Source organism: Dasypus novemcinctus, chromosome 14, assembly GCF_030445035.2.
Source record: "Dasypus novemcinctus isolate mDasNov1 chromosome 14, mDasNov1.1.hap2, whole genome shotgun sequence".
In the NCBI taxonomy this organism is placed as follows: domain Eukaryota; kingdom Metazoa; phylum Chordata; class Mammalia; order Cingulata; family Dasypodidae; genus Dasypus; species Dasypus novemcinctus.
In genome coordinates, this window is record NC_080686.1 from 96,362,169 (window position 1) to 96,387,473 (window position 25,305).

Here is a 25,305-nt window from a genome sequence, read left to right on the forward strand (position 1 = left end):
GCTGGAGGGAGAGTAGAGTGCAAGCACCCCTGGCCCAGGAGGGCAGGGCCTGGGGAGAGGGCAGGGGGGATCCCTGGCAGCAGCCCCTCCCTCTGCCCCAGCCCCCTGCCCGGCCTCTCTCAGGCTGCCTCTTACCAGTTCCTTTCCTAGTCCACGGAAGAGGCTCATGACCAGAATGTCCTTTACGCAGGCCTTCGTTTAGGGATTCCTCATTTATTCCACTCACATTGGGCAGCCCTCCCTGTGTCTCAGGCACTGTACTATCCGCAAGGCCCTACCCTTGAGGCGCTCACAGCTAAATGCCCTCGAGCCCTTTTGCCCGAGGCCCAGCCCACGACAGTGCTCACTGCCGAGTTGTTGAATTACTAAAGTCAACAAACACGTACCGCAAACTTCTCATGCGTGTGACCCAGGCTGGGAAACAGGCAGGGAGAGCACCCACAGCACATCACGAATGAGGAGTTTATAGTCTAGTGGAGGCATGAACACCCCAGAGGAGTAAGACAAAGACCCCCGAGAGGGAGGGGCCAGGAGAGAAGAGGGAGCAGGGGTGGTGGGGCCGGCCGGGCCTGGCTGGGTCCTGACCTGCAGTGTGATCGGCCAGCGTTGTCTTTGGTGTTCTGAGCCAGCAAAGAAGACAGAGATGAAGACCTCCGGCAGGCGATGCCCTGCACCACTGGCTGGTGACTCGGCGTCAGGAGGTGGGAGTGCATCTGTGCAGACACCCGGGTGCACGTGTGTAGAGAGTACCTGATTCCAGGGGCTTTGTGAATTAATTGGCTGTGAGGACCCAGGCTTCAGGCCGCAGGCAGATTACCCAGGTCCCCCGCATGGGCTGAGGGTTACACAGTAAAGGATGAGGATGCCACCACGACCTTTAGTGAAATGGAATGTTCCATTAGTAAACACCTGCCTTTGCACACTTAAAGTGATCAGGAGCCAGTTACGTTTCCCCCACTGGGGGTTGGCAGGTCTCCCAAGCCAAGCAATAAGAATCCCATTTCTCCAGCTTCAGATCACAAAGGTGCCCAAGGGCGACTGAGGCTAAGAGTTCCTCAGGTGACTCGGTCACCTGAAGCAGGTGTGCAAGGTGTGAGCCCCCAGTGGGTCAGAGCTTACAGCTTGGTCCACTATTAGCACATCCCTAGTGCTACTTGAGAAGCCATTTTTCCTCCTATCAACATAACTGTGAATGTCAGAAGATGAGAGGGCAAGCTCAGGAAATAGTAAGCTTCCTGTCTGTGGAGAGAATCAAGTATAAGTTAGACCACTTGGGAGGGAGGTTCAGTCAGTATCTATGGAGTGCAAGGCGTTGTGCTTGATGCTATAAAACTCGTGATGGGTATCTAATGGCATTAAACCATATGCCCCTCAAGATCCCATCCAAACTAGAAATTCTGCGAGTGAAGTTTACACCCCTTCCGTGGTTGGATAAGGGCTGGCTCATTCGTTCATTTGTTCAATCATTTATCTCAGGTGTTAGGTGCTGTCCTAGGTGCAGAAGTAGAGAAATCAACAAGATAAAGGTTGGTGCTGTGGAGCATTATTTTAGTGGGGGAGGAAGACCATAAACAAGTCAACAAACAGGAATTATCAGACGGCAAGTCCATGCTATGAAGAGAGCAAAAGAAAGTAATGGCATAGGAAGTGACTGAGGGAATGGGGGCAGTAAAGGACCTCGCACCTCAGAAGAGGTGACTTGAAGTGAGCCCACAGTGGTGCCAACGTGAGGAAGAAGAACAATCAGGCAAAAGAGTAGCAAGTGCCAGGGTTGGGGTGAGAAGTGCTTGTTGTGTTCAGGAAGCAGAGAGTAGGGGAAGGGGAGCACGGAGGGATGCTAGGAAAGACACAGGGTTTTTGCTTCCTGGTTACTGTGGATGTCTAGACTTTACCCCAAGAAACAGAGGCTCACAGAGTCTAAATTACTCACTCTATGAGTAGCATCTCCTGGGTCTCAATTGCCCCTGGAGGCACTTGCTCTCTCTTTCTCACACATGGCCAGTCCTGACTCCCAAACAAGATAGCTCCCGTTGTCACTCTCCTTGAGCACCTGTCCATGTCGCCTGTTTCCCATATGACCAACGTCATTCCTTTTCTTGACATTCGATGAGCACCACAGTCTGTTCTCTGCCCATCTTACCAGTGCCATCTCCCATGACATGTCACCATGCAAGGCCTCCCTGGGGCCTTTTAGCCCCACTGCCCTTCAGCCACACCTCCTCCTACTTCCTCCCACCCCTGGCATGATGCCCACCCCCATCGTGCAGGGGCACAAGGCACAGGGACGTCCTTCAGGCCCCATCCAGAGCTCCTGTGTCTTCCCAGAGCTCCCCACCCTGCCCCAGCTCAGAGTGATTGCTCCCTCCCCAGAAGCCCCCTTGCTGATTTCTGCACACTGGAGTAGGTCATGAGCATATTGGAGTCAGGAGCGAGAGACAGGTTCAGAGTGTTTAGGAGCTCCGTGTACTTGCAGGTCTCCTGTCTCTTGGAGCCTAAATGGTGTTCTACTAACCCTTCCTGCACAGGTCCCGGCAATATGTAGGATAACGTGTGCCAACTACTGAGCACGGTGCCAGGCACGTAGTAGGGCCCATGAAAGTGACTGCCTTCCCTTCCCTCTCAAATCAAAGCATAGCTTTGGGACATTGCCACAGAGCCCAGCCCAGAGCCTGGTCCCTAAGAGTCCATTGAATGCACGACTGAATGAACGCTGCAGTTCTGCCTGCGAACAAAAGTACGTAAATTGTGAATATTGACTTTTCACCTCTGGAAAAGACAAGCTAACCTCCATACCATGAGGAAGAGAGAGCTCTCTTGTTCCTCTGGAGGTGGAAGTTGATCATCTTTCTAGATAAGTGATGAGCTGTACGCTCCTGCTGGAATAGGACCCAGACGTACATGTCATCAGAAGCTTTGTCTTTCCTTGGGAGGCCTCTTGGTGCTAACAGTATTCTCAGGAAGAAGCAAAGAGCAGAAGCTTCCCTTCTATAGAACTTCTCTGCAAGAAGAGTTGCACAAATATGTTGATGCACTAGAACGGTTCTCCTTTGCCATTGCTCAACCTAACCCCAGGGCGTGCACGTCAGAGGAGGGGACTGTCCTGTGCTCAGTGCTCCCCAGGGTTGATCAAGAGGTCAGCAGGTTTCCCAGAGCCTGGGAGGTCCTCTGAGCAGGGCCCAGTTTCAGCTTGCAGCTTAGCTTTCTTTACTAACTTATTCTAGAAACACTCCTAGGTAGACCCTTTTGTTTCCTAACAGCTAATTTGTTTTCATGAGCATTTATTCAGTAGCTCCCATGGGCCAGGTAAGAGGCTAAGCTCTGGGAGTACCAAGGTTGGACAGGGACCAGAAAGGAGGCCTGATGACAAGGCAGTGCTGTGCCCCCTGGGGGTCCTGCTCTCAAGGGAAGCGGGAGGCAGTGGCTGGCGAGGTTGCTGTGGACCTGCTGCCTGACCAGGGTGGCGTTCAGCTGACCCTTGCAGTGCGAGAGGAGTGTTGCCAAGGCAGACTTGGCAGTGCTGGCTGGAAGAGTCTATCTGTGTTTCTCCTTGGTTTTGTACCGGGATGGCTACAGGTGCATCTGGGCTGGAGTTGGAAGTGACTTCAGTACCGCCGCTCGTCCGTCATCCTTACCTCTTGTGTCCTCCAGCCTCTCCCCTTCCAGAAACAGCTGATGAGCTGACCCTCCTCAAATCTGTTCTAGTCTTTGCCTTCCATGGACCCCATTGTCCATCATTTGTTTGGATTACTCTTTGGGGCCTGTCACAGGAATGTCCCACCTGCCTTTCTGGTACTATTTCCTCTTTCCTGGACGAGCTTTGCTCAACTGCTCATTTTTCTTTTACTTTTCCTTTTTGGTGATAAAATATACATAATTTAAAGCTCGCCATTTTAACCACTTTACACATACAATGCAGTGACACAGTACATTCACATTGTTGTATAATCATCACCACGATTTCCGGAACTTTTCATAACCCCAAACAGAAACTCCATCCCCATTTCTTGTCCTCCCTCCCTCTGGCAACCTCTGGTCTACTCTCTGTCTCTTTGAATTTGCCAATTCTAGATATTTCATAGAAGTGGAATCCACTCTCCTTGGTTTTTCAATTTACTCCTGCTGTTCCACTGAGCTGCAATGCCTTCCCCCCACTCCTGGATCTCCCAGAATCAGAGATGCATTTCCTCCCCAGTCTGGCTGGCGCTTTAATTCTTGTATCATACTGCGCCAGGGGCTGGTGGGCCCCCTTTACCCCTGCTGAGCCAGGCCGTGACCCCCCTGCTTCTGTCATGTGGCATCGGGGGAGGAGGGATGGCAGTGGTGGAACCATCAGCCTGAAGCTGAACCTCAGCAGAATGACCTGCAACGGTCACTGTCCAGTGACAAGAGCTACGCTGACCACTTTCCTTACTATCCGCAGAGAAGCTGGGGGCCTGTGCTGCCATTTTACTCCAACTCTCATTCTTTCTTCAGCCCACTGAGAAAGGGGCCTCTTGTTTTTGCCTGGTGTAGTCATCCTGAAACTTTTTTGATGATGCCCCTGGAGTTTCGTGTAAACCTATCTGATGTATGTAAATAGCCATTGATTATATACATGGATGACTTCACTAAGCTGTACATTATAAACATTAAATAACTATTTTTAAAGGGTGATATTTCTTCAATGGTGTTTATAGATAAATACTCTAGAATTTTCTTCCTGGGCACCAGTGGATGGTCCTGTGCTCATCATTTGGGAGCTCACGACTCTAACAGAAATATAAAGGAGGAAACAAGTGTCCTTTCTAAACAAAGAGAGCTTTTAACAAGGGATTTTTGAAAAGTTATGTTTTATCTTCTCTTGGCACAAACACACAGTCTGGGAAGGACACAGAGATTCTGTGAACTCCACTTAAACACAATGACAAGAGTCAAAGTCTTCCCATGAGACAGAAAGTCAGCTTAAGGTGGTGATGGGTGGTAGCAGGTCCCATGAAGGGAACTTTTTCAAGAGTCCTTCAAACACTCCTCCCTCCCCCAGTCTCTACATTGCTCTGACTTTCAAAACCTCTCGGGGAGCCTGTCTGTTTTGTCAATGATCAGCGCCTAGCACAAGCCCTTTGCTTGTCTGAGAACAACCATCAAATATTTATTAGAAGGAAGGAAACGAGAGAGGGAAAAGGGGAAGGAAGGGAGGAAAAAGGGGAAGGAGGAAAATAAAATAACATTTAAAAAAAGAAAGTAACTCCCCTGCCCTGCAGATTGCAGATCTCCTTAAGTTACGCAGTCTGCTCCCCCAGTCCTCCGATTTCTGCAGCATCTGGCACCTGGCAGGTGCTCAGGGATGCTCGTGAATTGACCTGACATTAGCACAGGCAGGCGGGAGCCGCAGGTGGCGGGAACAGCTTGGTCTGAAAGTGTAGGGGAGGCAGCTCTGCCAGGAACTTTCCTAGGAGGGCTGGGGCGGCCCCAGTACCTTCACCTTACAAACAATAACAGTAAAACCTGCCCGTCCACCTCAAAGTGTGCTTGAACAGCACAAAATGAGGTGAAGGTGTGTAACAGAATGATCATGGTTCTCATTCAAGTCCCCTCTCACTCTCATTCTGCCAAACCTTAATACTCCTGTGAGGTACGCTTTTTCACTCACGCCAAGATTATCAGAAGAAGAGCAAGGCCAAAAGTGGCCTTGATGAAATTTAAAGCAGTGTCGTCGGTTACAACTGAGTGGACGGGTGTGAAATTGTCAGCCGGCATCTCCTCCATCACTCGCTGCACCACTGTTAATCACACCCAGCGGGGAGGGGAACGAGACAAGGGAGGGACAAGCTCAGCTGCTCCGTAGTAACCCGAGGTCAGAACAAAACGTCAGCCCGAAAGCCTCTTCTGGATGGGAGAATATGTCCCTGTTTTTTAAATTTTAGTTTATGTAGCAATAATATTATACTTAATAACCACTGACATCTGTATGGGGCTCCATGGCTTAGAACATATTTCTCAAAACTGTTACTTCATTTAATTTTCACAAGAATGCTCCGGTTTATCAGTTATGATTTTGATGATCTAATGTGATGAGCGCTTTGCATGCCTATCTCATCAGGTCACCTCAACAAGCGAATGAGACAAATATTATTCTTATCCTCATTTTACATTTGAGGAAACTGAGGCATTGGGAGGTTGAGTAGCTTTCCTAAGGACATGCAACCGATAAGAAGGGGAGCTGGACTTGAACCTGGGCTGATGGGCCCCCTAGCCCAGGCTCTGGAAGCTGCACCTGGGGACATTATTATGTACCCATTTTACAAATTAGAAAACGAAGACCCGGAGAGGTGAAGCCACTTGCCTAGAAATTACACAGCTGCCGTGCTGCCAAGCCAGGATCCCATAGGATCCGTCCATTTTCACACATCTCTTCAAAATAGCAATCATTTATACGGGCTTTCGCTTGGCCAATTCGTAGAGAATGGTGTTGGAAACCATGGGAAGTGGCTTCCAGGAGCAGAGCAGGGGCAGGCTTCCAGGTGCCTGCCTATCCAGGGTAGAGACGGATCAGAACCTTTGCAGGGGTCCCCTAGGAGCTTCTCATGGGAAAACTCCGGGGTGAGCTGTGCTTGCATCAGGGCCCCCCTGATGTCAGAACAGGCCCCCCATTGCTCTGAGGCAGCACCCTGGAGCAGGTGCAAGGTGAGGAAGTGGGTCCCACAGTGGGAACCGCCGAGCCTGTGTGAACACACAGGCCGAGGGGCGCAGGCCGGGGTGTGGGGGCTCAGCCTGCAGACACAGACGCAGAGAACCAGGCCCCGGCCCAGCAGAGGCCTGGGGGGTCCCTAGCCACCTCGCCGGCCCCATCGTGGGCCACGTCCCTCCCCGCCGTGGTGGCCCACACCAGCTTCCCGAGTCGAGAACCTGATTCCAGCGTCCCCCTGATGGAACCCCAGGCGGCCCCTCGCCCGTTCCTTCCAGCGCGGGACCCAGGAAGGGCCTCCTAGGCTAGGCCCCGCCTTCCAGCCCAGCCTTGGGCCCAAGCGCCCCTCCTCAGGGGACCCCTCAGGGGTGACAAACCAGGCCCAGCACTCCTACCTCTCACACCCCAGTCCCTGTCGGCCCCGTCACCATCGTGGGGTGTCCTCAATACACGCCTGAGAGGCAGCCGTGGCTCCCCCAGGCGCAGGGGTGGCCGTGTCCTCTCTGCCCACTCAAGGTGCCCAGGCCCACTGGTGTCCCTCAACTCTGCGCTCAGCGAGGCCTCTCTGTGGCTCAGGACAGGGACGGCATTTACAGAGGGAAGCAGGGAAGGGGAAGAGAGTAAAAGAGGGAAGAGACCGGGAGAGGAAGGCTGTTCCCAGGCGGCTGGAGGAAAGCAGCCTTCGGGACGTGGCGTCCTCTCTTCCGGAAGTCGTTGCTAGGCTCCCCTGCCTTCTCAAGGCTCGCGCTTCCTGGGCCGGTTCTTCAAGAGTCAGGTGGATTGCAGGAGCTGAAACTTGCGGGGAGAACGGGCGTGGGGAAGTAGAGCAGGAAGGAGGCAGGGCTTCCACTGGGCTCACTGCCTCCTCCGTGAGGTAGCTGCAGGGCCCCTCCGCCTCTCTCCACCTCCCTCTTTCCACTTTGTTTTTTATTTTATTTTTTAAAAGATTTATTTTATTTATTTCTCTCCCCTTCCCCCTCCACCCTTTGTCTGCTCTCTGTGACAACTCACTGTGTGTTCTTCTGTGTCTGCTTGCACCCTCAGTGGCATGGGGAAACTGCATCTCTTTTTTGTTATGTCATCTTGCTGCATCAGCTCTCAAGTGTGCAGTGCCACTGCTGGGCGGGCTGCGCTTTTTTTCATGTGGGGTGGCTCTCCTTGCAGGGCACACTCCTTGCGTGGCACGGCACTCCTTGCACGTGGCAGCGCTGCACATGGGCCACCTCATCACACAGGTCAGGAGGCCCTGGGGATTGAACCCTGGACCTCCCGTATGGTAGGCAGATGCTCTATCAGCTGAGCCATGTCCGCTTCCCCTCTTTCCACTTTGAAATGGACTGTAACAGTGCAGCCCTGGGCGAGGGTGGGCTGCTGTGGTCTGAGCTGCCACTGTGTGCTTTATAATCTAGTGACTTCCGCAGTCCTCACTGCACCAGTGGAACTGGTGAAGTTAATTGACTTGCCCAAAATGACAAGGTCACCGGGGACGGGGTGGAGATCTGAATGCAGGTCTTTCTGATTTCTCCATCCACGGCCTTACCACCTTTCTACATTGGCAGTTGTTTTTCAGTTTTAAAGAGAGTGGTGGTGTAGCATTAGTCGATGAAGTCCTTGCATGCAGTTGTCCCATTGGCAGTAGAGGTAGAGTGAATGCAAACAGAAGGCAAGGGAGCCAGGAGAGCATTTCCTCTGCACCAGGCCCGTGCTCAGTTCTTGCACGGCGTAGCTCAAGTAGCCCTCGCAACAAGTCCATGAGGCAGGCATGTTACAGCTGAGGAAACTGAGGTTTAAAGGGGTGCAGTAATTGCTTCAAAGCCTAAGATTAAGAAAGCTGCAAGGCCACCCGTCAGCTCCAGGCAGTGGTTGTCAACTCTGAGGCTTTACTTCTCAGCTACGCTGTCCCAGCCGTGCTTGTCGTTGTTCTCCTGGGTCAGTGGGTCCCAGAAGCAAAGCCGCAAGGAATAAAATGACTGGAAGGAAACAGCTAGACTCTTTAACAAGTCATATTAGGAAATTATTTTTAAAAGGAAGCATATGCCCACATGTGTTATAAAGCGTTCTCTGAGAAAGGAGCGGGGAGACTCTGGAGAGTGCATTTTAAATTCCTTTTGAAATAAGACCATAGTCATTGTCTCAGCTATCACTCATGGTGTCACTTTTTATAGTGTGATACCTTTGCCTGGGAAACCAGTAATTTTCAAGTGCAAAGCATTTAAATGGTTTCTGACAGCCAGAAGGTGACTGAGGCGATTCGGCATAATGTTAGTGACAGATGGAAAAAGGCATTTTGTCAAGTCTGCCAGAACCTGGATGAAAAACAGAACAGGGTAGCAAGCTCTGTTCTAAAGGGGCAAAGGCAAGGCAGGGCTCCTCTCCATTTTCCAAGCCAAGGAAGTGTCTGGGGGGTAACCCTGGGAGGGCGCCCCTGCAGGTGCTGGGCGAGGCCTCCACAATGAGCCCCCCTAGACAGAGGGGGCAGTTATGTAGCCAAGGCCCGTGGAAATCAAGGCTGCCCAAAGAGGTCTGCAGAAGGGAAGCACGTAGGCCCCCCATCCCTATCCCATTTCCACAGGGAGGTGCAGTGGCTTTGGAGACGGCCTGCCGCCCGCTCCGTGGAATGGGTGATTGGGGGCATGTTATTTACGCTCTCTGAGCCTCTGCCACTCGTCAGTGAAGCAGGTACAGTCGTCTCTCCCTGGTTCCCTCGTGAGCACATATCGAGAACAGTAAAGAAAGGACTTTGAGCACCCCAAGAGCCCACTACTTGTTGGTACCTTCCTTCTCTTTCCACTGTGTGTACCCATAGCAGGTGGATAATTTAGGTTTGCAAATAAAAATGTGCCAAGGTATAACCTTTCTGGAGATCAGGTTGGCAGTACATTTTTTAAAAAAGCTTTTTAAATATATATATGTGTGTGTGTACATATATATGTATATATGTGTGTATATGTATATATATGTATATATTATAATGCCAGGTGGAACTTCTGGACCTTGGATTAGGCATTGACTACTTAGATATAACCCTGAAACATGACTGACAAATGAAAAAAATTAGATAAATTGGACGTTATCAAATTAAAAACCTTTCATGTTATGAAATATCCTATCAAGAAGGTTAAAGACAACACAGAAGGGAAGAAGATATTTATTTGCACATCATATACTTGTTAAGGGCCTTGTATTATATATCTCATAAGGCACTTAAAATTCCATAATAAAAAGATAATACAGTTTGAAAATGGGCAAAGGATCCAGTTAGACATTTGTCCAAAGAAGATATACAAATGGCCATAAGCACAGGAAAAGATGCTCAGTGTCATTAGTCATTAAGGAAATGCAAATCAGCAAAACGAGATACCACCCCATGCCCGTAGGATGGCTGTAATAAAAGACAGGCAATAACAAGTGTTAATGAGGGCGGGGAACCCTCTGCATTTGCTGCCGGTAGGAAGGTAACGCGGTGCAGCCACTTCTCAGTTCCTCAGTAAGTTAAACATAGAATTGCCTTATGACCTAGCAATTCCACTTCTAGGTGTATACCCAGAAGAAATGAAAACATATGCCCACACCAAAACTAACTTGCATGCAAAATGTTCACAGTAGTATTATTCAAAATAGCCAAAAAGTAGAACCAAGTGTCTGTCAACTGATGAATGAATAAACAAAACGTGGTATTTATTTGGCAATAAGAAATTAGGTGCTGGGAAACGGACTTGGCCCAGTGGTTAGGGCGTCCGTCTACCACAAGGGTGGTCCGCGGTTCAAACCCCGGGCCTCCTTGACCCGTGTGCCGCTGGGCCATGCGCAGTGCTGATGTGCGCAAGGAGTGCCGTGCCACGCAGGGGTGTCCCCCGCGTAGGGGAGCCCCACTCGCAAGGAGTGCACCCCGTAAGGAAAGCCGCCCAGTGGGAAAGAAAGTGCAGCCTGCCCAGGAATGGCGCCGCCCACACTTCCCGTGCTGCTGACAACAACAGAAGAGGACAAAGAAACAAGACAGAAACAAGACGCAGCAAATAGACAAAGAGAACAGACAACCGGGGGAGGGGGGGAATTAAATAAATAAATAAATCTTTAAAAAAAAAAAAGAAATTAGGTGCTATGCTACTACATAGATGAGCCTTGAAAACAGCATACTAAGAGAAAGAAGTCAGACACAAAGGCCACATATCATATGAGTGCATTTATATGAAAAGTCCAGAATAGGCAAACTGTAGAGAAAAAAAGTAGATCAGTGGCTGCCAGGGGATGTGGGGAAGAGTGATGGGGAGAGTGCTAATGGGTACAGAGTTCCTTTTGAAGGTGATGAAGTATTCTAAAATTAGATTGTGATGATGGTCGAACAACTCTATGAATATACTAAATATACATTGAATTATAAGCTTTAAATGGTTGAATTGTATGGTATGTGAGTTATATCTCAATAAAACTTTTAAAAAGTTAGTTATAAATGTCAAGAAACAGAACTTAACATACTATATAAATGTAATCATATATGCATGATACAAATTATTTTCCTTTAGTAAAGATTTTCTCGTGGCATATATTAAATGGAAACCATTCACGTGTTGTGTAAACAGCCCATTCAGGAGAAAAATACTATTTCAGGAAAAGAAAAATATACCCTTGACCCAGCAATTCCTTTGTATAAGGACCTCATCATGTATATATGCATAGATTTGCGATTAAGATATGCACTGCTGTATTGTTGATTAGATGATAAAACTAGACACAATAATAACCATCAGGCCCCATACTCTGTGTTATGTGAAAATCATCTCGTTTCACCACTACAGTCCCCCGGGGAGGTTCATCACGAAACTACCCAATGAGGTAACTGTCATTAGAGAGTGGCTTGGGAGCATTAGGTGGAAATTTAATTGTTGTTTTGGTCACTTGTATTTTCTACAGTGGGTTTTCATATTGTTTGTGTTCCTTTAAAAATTGTAAAAACTGTTCTGTTTGCCTTTAAATATATGAAGGTAACACTGATGAAGGTAGAACGATATGTGGCAGCCTTTTTCCAAGATGTGAAGAGAATTTCTATTTTGGCACATCTTTGGGACAGCTGCCCCTTCCTCCTTCTGGGGCCTTCCTTCCATCCCACCTCTTGTTTTCCCTACAGAGTGATTTTAAACCATCTTGTTCTATGTCACTTGTCAGCTAACACACATATCACTTTCCCTTGACAAGAGTAAGTTATATTTCAATATGGGATTCATCTCTTCAATGTATATTAAATTATTTTTTAATTCCAAAGATAATAGAAATTCATTGAAGAAATGTTAGAATGTTCTGAAAGGTATGCAAAGGCCAATAAAAATCACCCATTATTCCCTCACCTTGGGTTAATAGGGGACTCTCGGAATCGATAGTTCTTGATTCTCCTAAGAAGCCAGGTGGAGTGACAGGTGATGGGGAGACGCTGAGGCAGGAGATTTTCCAATGATGTGGCATCATTGGAAAGTCACAGCGGCTTGGAATCTGAAAATCTGGGTTCTTTTCCTCTTTCACCTGTACTAGCAGGTCACTAAACTTCTTTGACGTTCTTTCCTGAGTCTACTCCTGATTCTTTTTGGAATGAAGTGGGGACTATATAGAAGAATGATTAAATAAGCAATGTATTTTCTTTTAAAGTAGTACCAGTTCTTCCTACTTCCTAGGATGGTTGTAAGTATTCAAATAAGATAACACAGGTGAGAGCTCTAAGTAAACCAGAGTGCCAGCCACAGTGGTGAAGGCAGCTCAGTGTTCTGGGGTGGGGTCCCTCGCCTCCGTGGGGTCTGTCCAACCTGCCCACATACAGTGTGCCTCGTGGAGCCCTTGAGGCTGCTCTCCACTGGGCGCTCCCACCACGGGAGGAGCCAGATCTCCCTACTTCCCTCTCACGATCGGGCCACGCTTACCAAGACCTTGCTTGGGAGCCATCATCTGCCAGCCACGCATGAAGGAGTAGAGAATAAGGATCCGTAACGTACTTGATTATCGTTGCTTTCAGTGGTAGGTGGAACCATGGAGGGGACACGGGGAAAGGTTTATAATCCCATCTCTGCTACTCAGCAGTCCTAAGACTTTGAACAGACTGCCCACCCACTTTGGCCTCAGGCTTTTCATCGGCCTCATGGTGAAAATAAAACAAAAGTTAGAGGGGGGCTGTGGGGGCTTGCCTCTTAAAAGGCATGTTATTAAAACACTTTTTTTTATTAGAGAAGTTGTGAATTTACAAAGCAATCATGCTTACCATACTGGATTCCCACATATCCTCTGACCACCACCACCTTGCGTTGTTGTGCAACACTTGTTACAAATGATGAAAGAGCATCGTCAAAATAGTACTGCTAACTCTAGTCCATAGCTTCCATTTGGTGTATTTTTTGCACAAACCATCCTGTTAGCATCACCATGTATTAGTATCGTACATTTGTTATAGTTCATGAGAGAACATTCTCATATTTGTACCGTTAACCACAGTCCATTATCTCCTACGGGTTTCACTGTGTTGTATGTCCATGTTTTGCACAGTCCATCCAAAGTGGACACTTGGTGGCTCTCGCACAGAGTTGTGCAGTCATCGCCTCAGGCAATAGTAGAACGTTTTCATTACTCCAAAAGGAAACACCCCGTTCCCCGTTACATAAACGCCTAGTCATCTTCCACTTCCATTTCAATATATGTGTGTATTTCTCTGTAAGAGAGGGGATGCCCCGTCACTAGGCAGCTCTCAAGCCTTACAGCTCACATACCCTCCTAGGTCAGGACTCAGGACAAGGGTCTTGTTTTAAGGTCCTTTAAGAACACAAGAGCAAAACACCTTGGCCTGATATTCAAAGGAAATGGAGCTTGAACTAAGTTACACCTTTGTTTTTCCCCCACAACTTTGCTGGACTTTCACAAGTAAAACCAAGAAGTGCTGCTGCCCAGGAAGCGGGAGGGAGGCACGTGCTCTTATGCCTCACGTCTAGGGTTTTGAGATAAAAGCTGTGCTAATTACCATCCCTCTGAGTGAAGCTTTGCTAAAATTGAAGTACTTCAAATTAGAGAAAAACGCATGCTTTTTGAAAGGAATCAAGCAAAGAGAAAATCTCAGTGTGGAAAACATTAAAGAGAATACTAACATTAAAGTGGATGTATAGCAGTTAAAAAAAGAAGTTCCTCTCTGCTTTCGTTTCTGCAGTTTTCTATCGGAGCTCTCTTGTCTCTTCGATAGTATCTCCCCCGTTCAGCTGGTCTACAGTATATTGGGGGCAGCTTTCCAGGTCGGGGCCTTTCCTAGGAGAGGCGCCAGGGTAGGGTAGTGGGAGTGGCACGCTGGTCCCCCCCTTGTTCCTTTGGCCTCAGACCAGAATAAGCTCTTGCTGGACTTCCCTCTCCAGTTGATGCCAAACGCTCAGCTGCTCAAGCGCCATTCAGACATTCATTCCAGTTCAGTTCTGGTCACGTGATACTTACGGAAGGCCTGTTGTGTGCCAAGCTCTGTGCTGGGCTCTGGGGCTACAGCTGTAAATACCTTGCAAACCCTGCCACCCCACATGCCCCATTCAGGAGCCTTCATTGTCCAGTCATTTACTGAGGGCCAATTGAGTACCATGAACCATTTTCAGCATGGAGGATGCAAAGGCAAGGAGCCCATCACCTTCCTAACATACTTTCTATAAGGCCTGTTCAAAAGCTTTTCCTGACTGCCCATTGCAGGTGGGATACCTGCCCTGTATCCCAGGATCCATACCCTCTAAACTGTATTTTGCTTTGTTTGGGATGTCATGTCCTCTAAATGTTATCCTTCATTGCTCCTCTATGCAAATTCCTTCCTTCACTCAGGAGAATTCAGTGGCCTAGCCATGCCTTCCTTTGCTCAGCCATTCACTTGCTCATATAGTCACTCATCACTCATTCAGTAAATTCTGTTTTTTGAGTCCAGGCCCTGTTCTGGGGGAGCTGGGATGTGTGGAGGCAGCTCCTATCCTCTGGAGCGCCTTTGGGAATTGGATCCTTCCACCCACTGCGAATCCCTGCTCCATCCCCCCGCAGTGTCCAACCTCTTTCCTTTTCTCAAATCCCTCTGTTCCCTGAAAATCCACTAAGTATGCCCTCTTCCCTGTGGCTTCCTTGGATCCCCTGAGTGCTTGGAAATCTCTCACTCCCATGCATCCTCAAAACGTGAGTCTCTTGGCTGTCTCTTGACCCTGTAATAGAGAACCTCACCTTGAGGCCACCTAGTGCTTGTTACGTTAGGTATTTTGATCAATTACCTCATTTGAATGGTGCATCAGCTCTGCGAATGGTGGCCACAGTGTCCCCAGCTTATGGACAAGGAGCAGGAAGCCCAGAAAGCTTCAGGAAATTGCAAGGTGGCAGTGAGCAGAGCTGGAATTGAAACCCTGGTCTGCCTGGACCCAAAGCCATGAGTTTTCCCCTTTGCTTTAGCCTCCATTTGCTCTGGGGAAAGGGGACTGATGACCACAGGTGGGGACCTATGTTTTAGTTTCCTGGCTGCTAAAACAAATACCCTGCAGTGGATTGGCTTAAACACTGGGGATTTATTGGCTCACAGTTTTGAGGCCAGGAGAAGTCCAAAACCATGGTGTCATCAAGACGACCCTTTCCCCCAGAAGACTGGTGATGTGGGGCTGCCTGCCAGTGATCCTGGGTCCTCAGCTTTTCTGTCACATGGCAGTGCACATGGTAGCCTCTTCTGGGTTTTTCCCTTCTCTTCTCTCTTTTGAATTTCATTCTGCTATAAAGAACTCCGGTGATAGGATAAAGACCCACCTTATTCAGGTGGGCTACACCTCACCCGCAGCAGCCTCAGCCAAAGGTCCTGGTTGTAATGGGTTCACATGCACAGGGATGGATTAAGATTAAGAACATGTTTTCTGGAAACATAGCTCCAAACAACCAAAAAGTGTTCAAGGCAGCATGTACGAGTGTGTACATGCCCAGAACACAGAACTATGGCGCCAGCTGCCAAGGTTCAAATCCTGCCTCATCACCCCCTAGCTGGGAGGCTTCGGTGAGTGGCTGCACCTCTGCCCCTGAGTTTTGTCCCCTATAAAATTGAGCTAATCCTGGTGCCTTCCTCTGAGGGTTGTTATGACGTATGAATGGGCGTTCATATGTACAACACTGGGATCACGCGTGGTTCATTGTGATGCTACTTGACTGTGAGTCACGGTTAGCCTTAGTATGTGGCCACAGCACAGCCGCAGGTGCTTGGAATGAATTAACTCACGGGTGCTGCTGGGTGTCCGATGGGGAGTTCCCTGAGCACCCGCTCTGGGCAGGATTGAGCTTTCCACCCTTGCCTTTCCTTCTGAGGTGCTCACTGCCCGCCTCACAGATGAGGGAACTCTGTATGGGAGGGGGCTGTGGGGCGTGAGGGACACGGACCCCGGAAGGCTGATGTGGGGGCCGCAGACTCACCGCCTCTGACTTGCTGATTGGCCCTCAGGCAGGACCAGCAGGGCCTCCTGGGACAGTCAAGTTTGCCATAGATTCTACCCACTTCTTGTTGCCTTTCTCGTCGACCACTTTTTTCTATAAAAAGTGAGCGCCGTGAGTGGTTCTTCCTGGGAAACACCTGAGCATCCATTCCATGTGCATGTCTGAGCATGTGTGTCTTTGTGTGTGTGTGAGTGTGTGTCTTGTATCTGTGTCCATGTGTGTGTCTAAGCGTGTGTTTTGTACCTGTGTGTCTGTGTGTGTATCTGAGTGTGTGTCTTGTATCTGTGTCTGTGTGTGAGCCTGGGCATGTGTCTGTGTGTCCATGTGTGAGTGTGAGCATGTGTCTTGTGCCTGTGTCCATGGGTGTGTCTTGTATCTATGTGTCTAAGCGTGTGTCTTGTATCTGTGTGTGTCTTTGCATGTGTCTGAGCATGTGGTTTTTATCTGTGTGTTCATGTGTGAGTCTGTGTATGTGTCTTGTATCTGGGTGTCCGTGTGTGAGTCTGAGTGTATGTCTTGTGTCGGTGTGTCTGTGTGTGTGTCTAAGCTTGTGTCTTGTATCTGTGTGTGTGAGTGTGTGTGTCTTTGCATGTGTCTGAGCATGTGTTTTGTATCTGTGTGTCCGTGTGTGTCTGAATGTGTGTCTGGGTGCATGTGGCTGTGTGTGCCTGAGTGTGCATCAGTGTATGCATTTTTGTATGTGTGTGTCTGCGTGTGTTTGTATCTAAATGTGTGTGTGGCTGTGTTTCTCTGCCCGTGACTGTCTGCTTGTGGGCCTGTGTGTGTGTCTGTGTGTCCTCTGTCTGTGACTGTGGAGTGTGTGCTTGGAGGGGGAGGTCGTGGCTCCAAGCGCCCAGCTGTGGCTGCCTCGGGTCAAGACACCTTGCAATGGCCAGAGGCTCCAGGCAGGAAAAGCCGTGGTCAGCAATTGTGGTTTTGGCCAGCACTATTTTTAAAGTTAAAAAAGAAATACAAGCGGAAACGTGTTGCCTTTTAATAGCTGGGTCAGATTCAGATAACGCAGGCCCGGGGCTAAAGGACCGCGGCGTTGGTGGGGCGGCCTGTCTCCAAACAGATGGCCAGATCCCAGAGGGGTCCCCTGTGACCCCCCCTACTAGCAGCACCCCACTATGGAGGGTGCTCCTGTCTTCCCCTCTTCCTCGCTCACCTATAGGACGGCCCTGCGAAATAGGGTTTTTTATTCTCCTTGGCAGGTGAGGAAATTGAGTCTCTGGAACGGCAGGTCCCTTGTCCAAGGTCAGTCCGTGAGTGACAGAGCTGGAGTCGGAAGCCGGTCCTTCTGTCTCCAAAGTCCACGCCTTTTGTCTGACTCTGTGCTGCAGCACCCCCCCCCCCCCGGCCCAGTTCTTTGTTTCAATCAAAGGTTTTAAAGTGAGGGCTGCACTGGCCGTTGGTTTGCTTAACCACTGATTTTCCACAAAGAAATAGGTTTCGTTCTGAAAGATCGATTGAAACAAAATATTTTAAGGGAGAGGAAAAGTTCTCTAAGCCATCTCATAATCTCAGAGTAACCCACGCCTTTAACCACTTCCTTACCATGTCAGGAACCTGGCTTTTTATAGCTGAAGAAAAATATCGAAAACAGGAGAAGACCGCATCCTGAAATTCACAGCTTGCAGCTTATCTGGCAGAGAAGCTGGGCCGAGCGCTTTGTGGCTCAGTTTGCCATTTAGATATGGGGCTTTGGCCTTGAACGTCTTGAGCATATGTGTTTGGAGGTGCGTGGTGGGTGTGCTTGTGCGTGTGTTTTCTACTGAGAAAAAGTACAACCGGTTGGTTCTCAGAAAAGCTGGCTCCCTCGTCGTGGAAAAATCAACTCAGGGCAAAGGAACTTGACACTAGCACTACATCACCTTGACCCCAGTTCTTTGCCGTGAGGATGGCCAGTTCCCACCATAACCCCCAGGCTTTGCCCACAACCCCTTCTGCCTGACCCCAAAGCACAAGGATCATTGGAAGTTTCCATGGGCAGGGATGGGGTGTGCTCCCTTGTCCCGGGACCCACTTCCAGAGCCCCTCAGCCTTCCAGCCGGGTGCTCAGGAGGATGGGTCCCCCCGTTGCTCTTTTACACAGTGGGTGATACAGCCTGGCCCAGGTGAGCGTGGCCACCTCCCTTTACTGCTCACAGAAAGCTCACCTCTGCGGTCCTTCAATGATCCTCGCGACTACCCGATGAGCATGGCCCCGCTCTTTGTCCCCATTTCGTGGGTGCGAAACCAAGCTCTGAGTTTCTAGTATTTTTAGTTTCTGACATTTTTTAGTGCAGTGTAGAGCTAGAATTGAAATACATGCCAGGGAGTCAGCCAGATCAGTGGTCTCCACCCAATAGTGAGAGGATACAGCTCAGCTCACAGGTGCGCCATCTTGTTCTGGATAAAACCACGCGCGTGGTACAGTGTGGCTGAGGACACAGCCCTGAGGTGGGCTGCTTGGACTTGAATACTCACTCTGCCCCTCATCAGCTGTGTGACCTTAGACAAGATACCAAACCTCTCTGTGTCTCCATTTCCTCCTCTCTAAAATAAAGGGGGTAAATAACTTCTACCTCTATGGTCATGGAGAGGATTTAGTGAGTTGATACGTGTAAGTGGTTAGAACTGAGCTGAAACTCAGGAAGTAAGCAGTGGATGTTAGGTGTTATTATTATTATTATTATTATTATTAAGCTTCTATTATAGTCATTTCTGGTGCACATCAGAAACCTGATAAATGAGAATTTCCTCTTTTCTCTTTGAGCCTTAGTTTGCTTGTCTGCAAAATGGAGATGATAACTGTACCTAATCTATGTCATTTTCGTGATGGCTACTAAGATAAGGCAGACAAGTTCCTGGATTGTCCAGCAGGTAATCGCAGCTGACCCATGAACAGGACTCTGCGGTCCAGCCGCCCCATCTTACTGGCGAAGAGCTGGAGGCCCGGAGAAGTGACCCCATCAAGATCAGACCATTGTTGGTCACAGACCTGAAAATGGCCACTGCCTCTCCAGGGTGCTGGAGCCCAGCTGACCCTGGACGCTAGCGGTTGAATCCAGTCTCGCTCCAGCCCTGAGAGATTTGACCTTGACCTTCTCACTTAAAGTCTCTATTCCTTCCTGTCCACATCTGTAAAATGAGGAAAACAACAGCAACCAACTCACTGGGCTGTTGTAAGGAGGAGATGAGCTAAAACCCGGGCGCTCTTGGGTTAACGTGTGCAAGCCCAGGGCAGGGCAGTAAGGCTAGCAATAGCAGTGGAGGGGGCAGCGCCCCACCCCCACCCCATCGTCCCAGGCCCTGGAGGCGGGGTGAGCCCCCGAGAACGTGCCTGGCATGTTATGCTGGTCAAGACCCCCTCCCCAGCCTCATCCGCCAACAGCGCAGGCCCAGAGGTCATCTCCTTGGGACCCAGTCCCACCGCTTAGATCCTTAGAAAGGAAGAGCTCCTGGCAGCCTGCCTGCCATTTTAACAGAGACCCCTTGCCAGAACACCGTCCTTTCGTAATAGCTGTGTTTCCATCATCTTCTATGGGGGCCTCATTTTAAAGTCCAACACGATCTCAACTGAGCCTGGAAAGCTTGCTATCTGCAGGAGCCTCAGGAGGTGGCGGGGGGTGTGGCTCCACCTTTGCCAGAATCATGGCCCCAGAGGACAGTTCTGATCTGTATCCCTCTTCAAAACCACCAGTGGCTGCCTTTTACCTCAATATGCAACTCCAGCTTCATACCCAGGGCTTAAGATCGCCTGGTCTAGTGCCCTCATTTCACAGGTGGGGAAACTGAGGCCTAGGGAGGCACTTGTTTCAGATCACACAACATGATGATATGATCTGGATCAGTCCTGGTCCCTGGGCGCCTGTGGGTCTCCCTAGCTGGGTCTGTGGACTACCAAGTGCAGGTGAACAGTGCAGAGCCCTGAGCTGGTCCCCGAGGGCCAAGGAGGGGGCAGATGACGGAGAGCTCCGGCCCTGAGTCTGCTTTCTCTTCCAGGGCGGCTCCGCGCTCTCCCCGGCCGCTGTCCTCACCCACAAGAGGGCTCGGCAGCAGGCGGCCGCGTTGGCAGAGGAGGTTGGCTGCCCCACCTCATCCAGCCGAGACCTGGTGTCCTGCCTGCGCCAGCAGCCTGCCAGCGTCCTCAATGATGCTCAGACCAAGGTGGGCCCGGGTGTGCAATCGGGGAGGGCCGTTCTCTGGCCTTTGACAAGTGGGAAACCAAGGCCTAGAAAGGGGGTGTGGCCCACCCAAGGCCACACAGCAGGCTGGGGATCGGCTGGAACAAGAATGCAGATTCCCCGACCCCAGGCCCGTGAGTGGGCCGCACTCTGCAACGGACCAAGCATGAGTGCTGAAGTGAGATCTTGCTGAGCCTCAGATTTGGGACCTGTAAAATGGAAGAGGCAGCCCTGGAGAGTAGGGATAAAATGAAGTAACACACGTAAAGGGTCCTGCCTAGGGCACCGCGATGGCACTTGGTTCTAGCAACAGCTGCAATGTATTGAGGTTAGTGACAGGCTGCCCAGCTGGACAGTGGACCCTGGCCACTCTGCCCTCTTCAGTGGCACAGTTGTGTGCTGCCTGTTCCAGCCTGCAAAGGCCTTGCTCCCAGGCCACAATGAGCAGGGACAGTGAAGGGGCCCTAGCAGTAATAACCCTTGCCACCTCAGCCGATGGCTTGGTCCCTTCAGCCATGGTCTGGACTCAAGACCTGGGGGTCTTATGTCCTCAGCAACCGTAACTTCCAACTCACCAGACAGTGGCGAAAGCCAAAGGATCTCCCCGGTCAGGGCCTGCCTCTGGCCACCACCTTCTCCTGCATCAGAGCCCCTCCACCTCCCTCACTCGCCTCCAGCTCTGGCCTCCCCCCGCTTGCTGCAGGTGTCTTTTGCCTTGGCAGGGTGGCTGTGGGAGGTCAAACTCACCTTCCAGCCCCTGGCACGGTCAGTTGGTTGCCCACCTGCCCATGTTCCAGTCGTTTACTGTGTTAGTATTAAGCTGAGCAGTGCAACTGATTATCCCAGTACCAAAAAAGGACAAAATCAACACAAAAAAACGGCACCACTTTGCACCCACTGCAGCTCCTGGCCGTGAGCGGCCCTTTCCACTACTGGGGTCCCGTGGTCGATGGCCAGTACCTCCGCGAGGCCCCGGCCCGAGCGCTGCAGAGGTCTCCACGGGCAAAGGTGGATCTGCTCATCGGGAGCTCGCAGGACGACGGGCTCATCAAGAGAGCAAAGGCCATTAAGGTAAGAGGGGGCAAGCCCAGGGTCCCCAGCTGGGCAGGCCTCAAAGCCCCCCGATCTCAAGCTCTGATCTGGGTCAGGAGCCATCTGCCACCTTGCTGCGTACGAAACAACGGCTGTAAAGCCACCGTGTGCAAAAGCTGTGCAAGGTGTTTGGGAGGCGGTGCTAGAGGAAGGATTCCAAAATCAGACACTTGCAGAGCAGTGAGGGCTACAGACACACCCACAAGTCACATCTGTGAGTGGAAAGGGACAGGTGGAGGCCGAGGAACTCCGCAGCCTCGGTTTCCAAGCGGGAGCCTCAGCCTCCAGGTGGGAGCCTTGGCCCTGGGCCAGGGCGCCCTGTTCCCAAAGGACGCGCATCCTCCTGACAGCTGGGGGAGGAGAGAGAGGGGTGAAGGGTTTCTGTGGAGAGCACCGCCGTGTCCCTGTAGCGGGAACCCAGCACCAGCTCGCCAGTGTGTGCCCCGGGCCCAGCAAAAGTACAGCTGTGTAGGGTGTGTTGAAGATGCAAGGAGCGGGAGAACCATTGTGAGTTTTTATCTGCCCGAGGACACACTTCCTGCCCGGGCAGAGGCCACAGTCACTCGGTGGGATGCAGCTCATGCTGGAATGGGCCATGCGCCTCGTTCTGCCCCCTGCCCCACCCTTCCTTAAACAGGCTGCTCGTGACAAAGCCCCTCAGCTAGTAAAGGCGGGCTGGTGGGCCTGGCCCACGAGCCACAGTGGGGAGGGGTAAAAGGAGCCCTTGGGGGTCTCCCCGGCTCTATTAATTATAGGACAGTGTAACTGGAAGTGAAAATATATACATCAGTAGCACACCTCAACAGGATGCTGCATGCCTTTGGGTTATTCTTTTCTCCCTGGCTAACACTTCTCACCTTGAGGAATCTCTCCCATAGCAACAAAAATGCCGATTTTACATGCTCCATGTAAAATACCAGCGTTAAATATTGTGGCAAGAAATTGGAAGCAATTCAAATGACCATTAGCAGGGAAATGGTCAACTAAATTAAGATAACGCAAACCATTAAATACTATGTAGATGTTAAAAAGCATGCGCTTGATATATGCCAACTAGCTTGAGAGATGCCTGTGCGATGTTGTTAAATGGAAAACAAATAAGAACGCAGAAGAATGAATATGGCATTTACGTTTTTAAAAGTGACCTGTATATAGGTGAGTGTGTATACTTTTGTGTGTTTCTGTGTCAAAAGATAATGGTGTGAAAAGATACACAAAAAGAAGTTGATAATGGTTACCTCAGGAAGTGTGAAAAAATAGTGTGAATTAGATTATGACTACCACGAAATACGTGTGTGTGCAGGGGAGAGAGAAAGAAAGAGGGAGGGAAAGAGAGAGAAGGGGAGGAGAGGGGAGGAGAGGGACCCGGGCAGGGGAGGATGGGAGGGGTGAGGGTTGGGGCTGATGATGCCCAGGCCTGAAGTTGATTCCTAGAGATTCCAATCTGGCACATTTGTGTGGGGCACGGGTAGTGGTAGAGGCCCCTGGCTGGGGTTGCACATGCGCGTGTGAGGGTATGCGTGGCTGTGTATGAGTGTGTGTTTGGGGTTTGGGCAGTGCTTGGCTTGGTTAGTACTAGCTTTCATCTGGTTGACTTAGGGTCACGGGAAATGACTCTGGCCCAGACCCGTCTCTCCCTGTCGCTCTGCCAGGCGCCCTCACAGGCACAGCCCTGGCGTCCAGGAGCCGTGACTTTGTTGCTGAAGCAGACTAGCACTCAGGAAGCCCTGACAAGACGCCCCTCCCCACCACTCCCTTATTCGTCTCTGAAGCAGGCTCTTCAAATGGTTTTTGATCAAACCACTTGTCGGTTAAAACATTTAAGTTCAAATATACATGTGTGCTCCTGTACTAACATGGTGGATTATTATAAAATATTCGTAAATTTAAAAATTATAAAGCATGAAAAAAAAAAGGAATGTTCTAGTATGCTCTTTCTGAACTGTATACATGCTCTACTCTGGAGACCGCGTCTCTAAAGCTCGGGCATCACTGGAAAGAAATAGCCCTGCGCCTTGGACCCATTTTCCATATGACACCTCATTTAACATTGCCCTGCAGGAGAGGATGGAGGAACTTTTGTAGCGAAGCTGCTATGCCCTCCCAGCTCGGGTTCTTCAGACCTTGTGCTGAAAATGTATTTCCAGCCATCTCCTAATTAGAAAGAGAGGAGGAGCTGCTTTTATATCTGTAGGAGCCTTGGGATCATCCTAGACAGGGTGAATGGGGGGAGGGTGGGAGAGAAGGAAGCCCTGTGGCTAGTTCCGCCACCCCCACCCAGTGGGCATGCCACCAGTCAGGGATGGGGGATGCTCAATGGCAGGTCTGCAGCTGTGGCTGGCCAACGGGCAGCCCCACTTTGTAGTTTTTTATTATAGCTGGCAGTTTTACAAGGGCTGCCTTCTGCTTTCTCCCCTCCTCCTTTCTCTCCCAGCAGTGATTTGGGGAGGTTCCCAATTCTGCTCAGAATTTCTGAGTCACCCCACCAGGAGCCTGAATCCAGAGGGCTAGGAAGCCCTCCTCACCAATGCATTTGATTGCTTTCGTTGAGTTTCCCTCTGTGACTTTCAAGGAAAGAAAGGAGGAGGGTGTCAGCCAGGAGGAGATTCACTAGACAAACTGGGGCATGGCCAGGAAAGCATGCACTCGTGTGGGGCACCAGCCCAGGAAGCCCCCGCTGAGGGCCTGGTAGACCAGCTACTGCAGCCTTGGACCGTGGCCAGGCACCATTATCCAGAACACCAGCCACAGGGCAGTGTCACCTGAGCACATTAATTCATCAGGTAGACTGTTCTTTTGTGTTTCCCTTCTCCACTCACTCCCTTGTGAATGTGCAGCCATGAGACAGTTGTGAGCCTGCTTCCTGCCAGGTCCACATCCTGGTGCGCAGGTTGGAAGGGAGGATGGAAATAGTGACAGTTGGACTTGAAGCCCACTCAGGTTTTCAATGACTTCACAGGCTGACATCTCTTAAATGCATCTTCAGTCCAACTTTATGCCTCTTGTCCAGACTTTCTCCTTGAACTCTAGAATGGTCGATTTAATATCTTCACTTAGATATCTAATGGTTTCTCACCCAAATGAACTACCGATTCCTCCTGTCCGCAGCCCCACACCAGCCAGCTCTCCTGCAGTCTTCACCATCTCCATAAATGGCAACTCCCTCCTTCTGAATGCTCATGCCCCAAACCAAAAATCACATTCCACCCCAATCTCTCACATCCTACCAGCATGCTACCAGCACATCCATCTAGCTCTAGCTTCAAAATATAGCCAGACTCTAACTGCCTCACACCACCTCCACTGCCATCACCTTGTCCCATGCCGCCATCTTGCTCCACGGTTTTGCAGGAGCTTCCCAACTATCTCTTTGCTTCTGCCTGTGCCCCTGTAATTTATGAGAATCACAGCAGCCAGAGAAACCCTTTAAACATGTTGGATCACATCACTTCTTGCCTCGAGACTCACCAGTGGCCCCCATCTCCTTCAAGGCTCTCCCTGATCTGGTGCCTATTGTCTCCTTAGATCACCCCCTGCTGCTCTCCCCTTGCTCACTGTACTCCTGCCCTACTGTGCCTCAGGTACGCCAAGCAGGCACCTACTTTAGTGTCTAGGTACTAGCTGTGCCTTCTTCTGGAATATTCTCCGCCAGGTGACTCACTGCCTCTCTTCTTCCAGGCTCTGCTTATCAGACTGACTGACCTCTCTGAATATAAGGAGCCATTCCCCGGCATCCTCCATCCCCTTTAACTCGTGTTCCTCACTCAGCACTGTTACTCTCTGAAGTAGCATAGGTTTGTCTACTCTCTTTCTTCCCCAACTAGAACAGAAGCACCGTGAACCCTGAGACTTTATCTGTCTTGCTTTCCACAGTAGCTCTGGTGCCTAGAAAAGTGTCCTGTTCGCAGTGGGTGCTCTGTAAATATTTACTGGTTCAAA

The 25,305-nt window shown here is 50.2% G+C and overlaps 2 protein-coding genes across 2 annotated transcripts in view; one reads left to right on the forward strand and one right to left on the reverse strand.

Moving 5' to 3' along the window:
- Nucleotides 1–25,305, forward strand: part of TG (thyroglobulin) — a 249,481-nt gene that overhangs the window by 191,917 nt on the left and 32,259 nt on the right. The window contains exons 42-43 of the mRNA XM_058276072.1: nucleotides 20,093–20,257; nucleotides 21,178–21,345. Coding sequence (XP_058132055.1) covers nucleotides 20,093–20,257; nucleotides 21,178–21,345 — 333 coding nt within the window. The remainder of the gene's footprint in view (nucleotides 1–20,092; nucleotides 20,258–21,177; nucleotides 21,346–25,305) is intronic.
- SLA (Src like adaptor) overlaps nucleotides 1–25,305 on the reverse strand; it is a 66,791-nt gene that overhangs the window by 39,281 nt on the left and 2,205 nt on the right. The gene's annotated exons all lie outside the window — the stretch shown is intronic.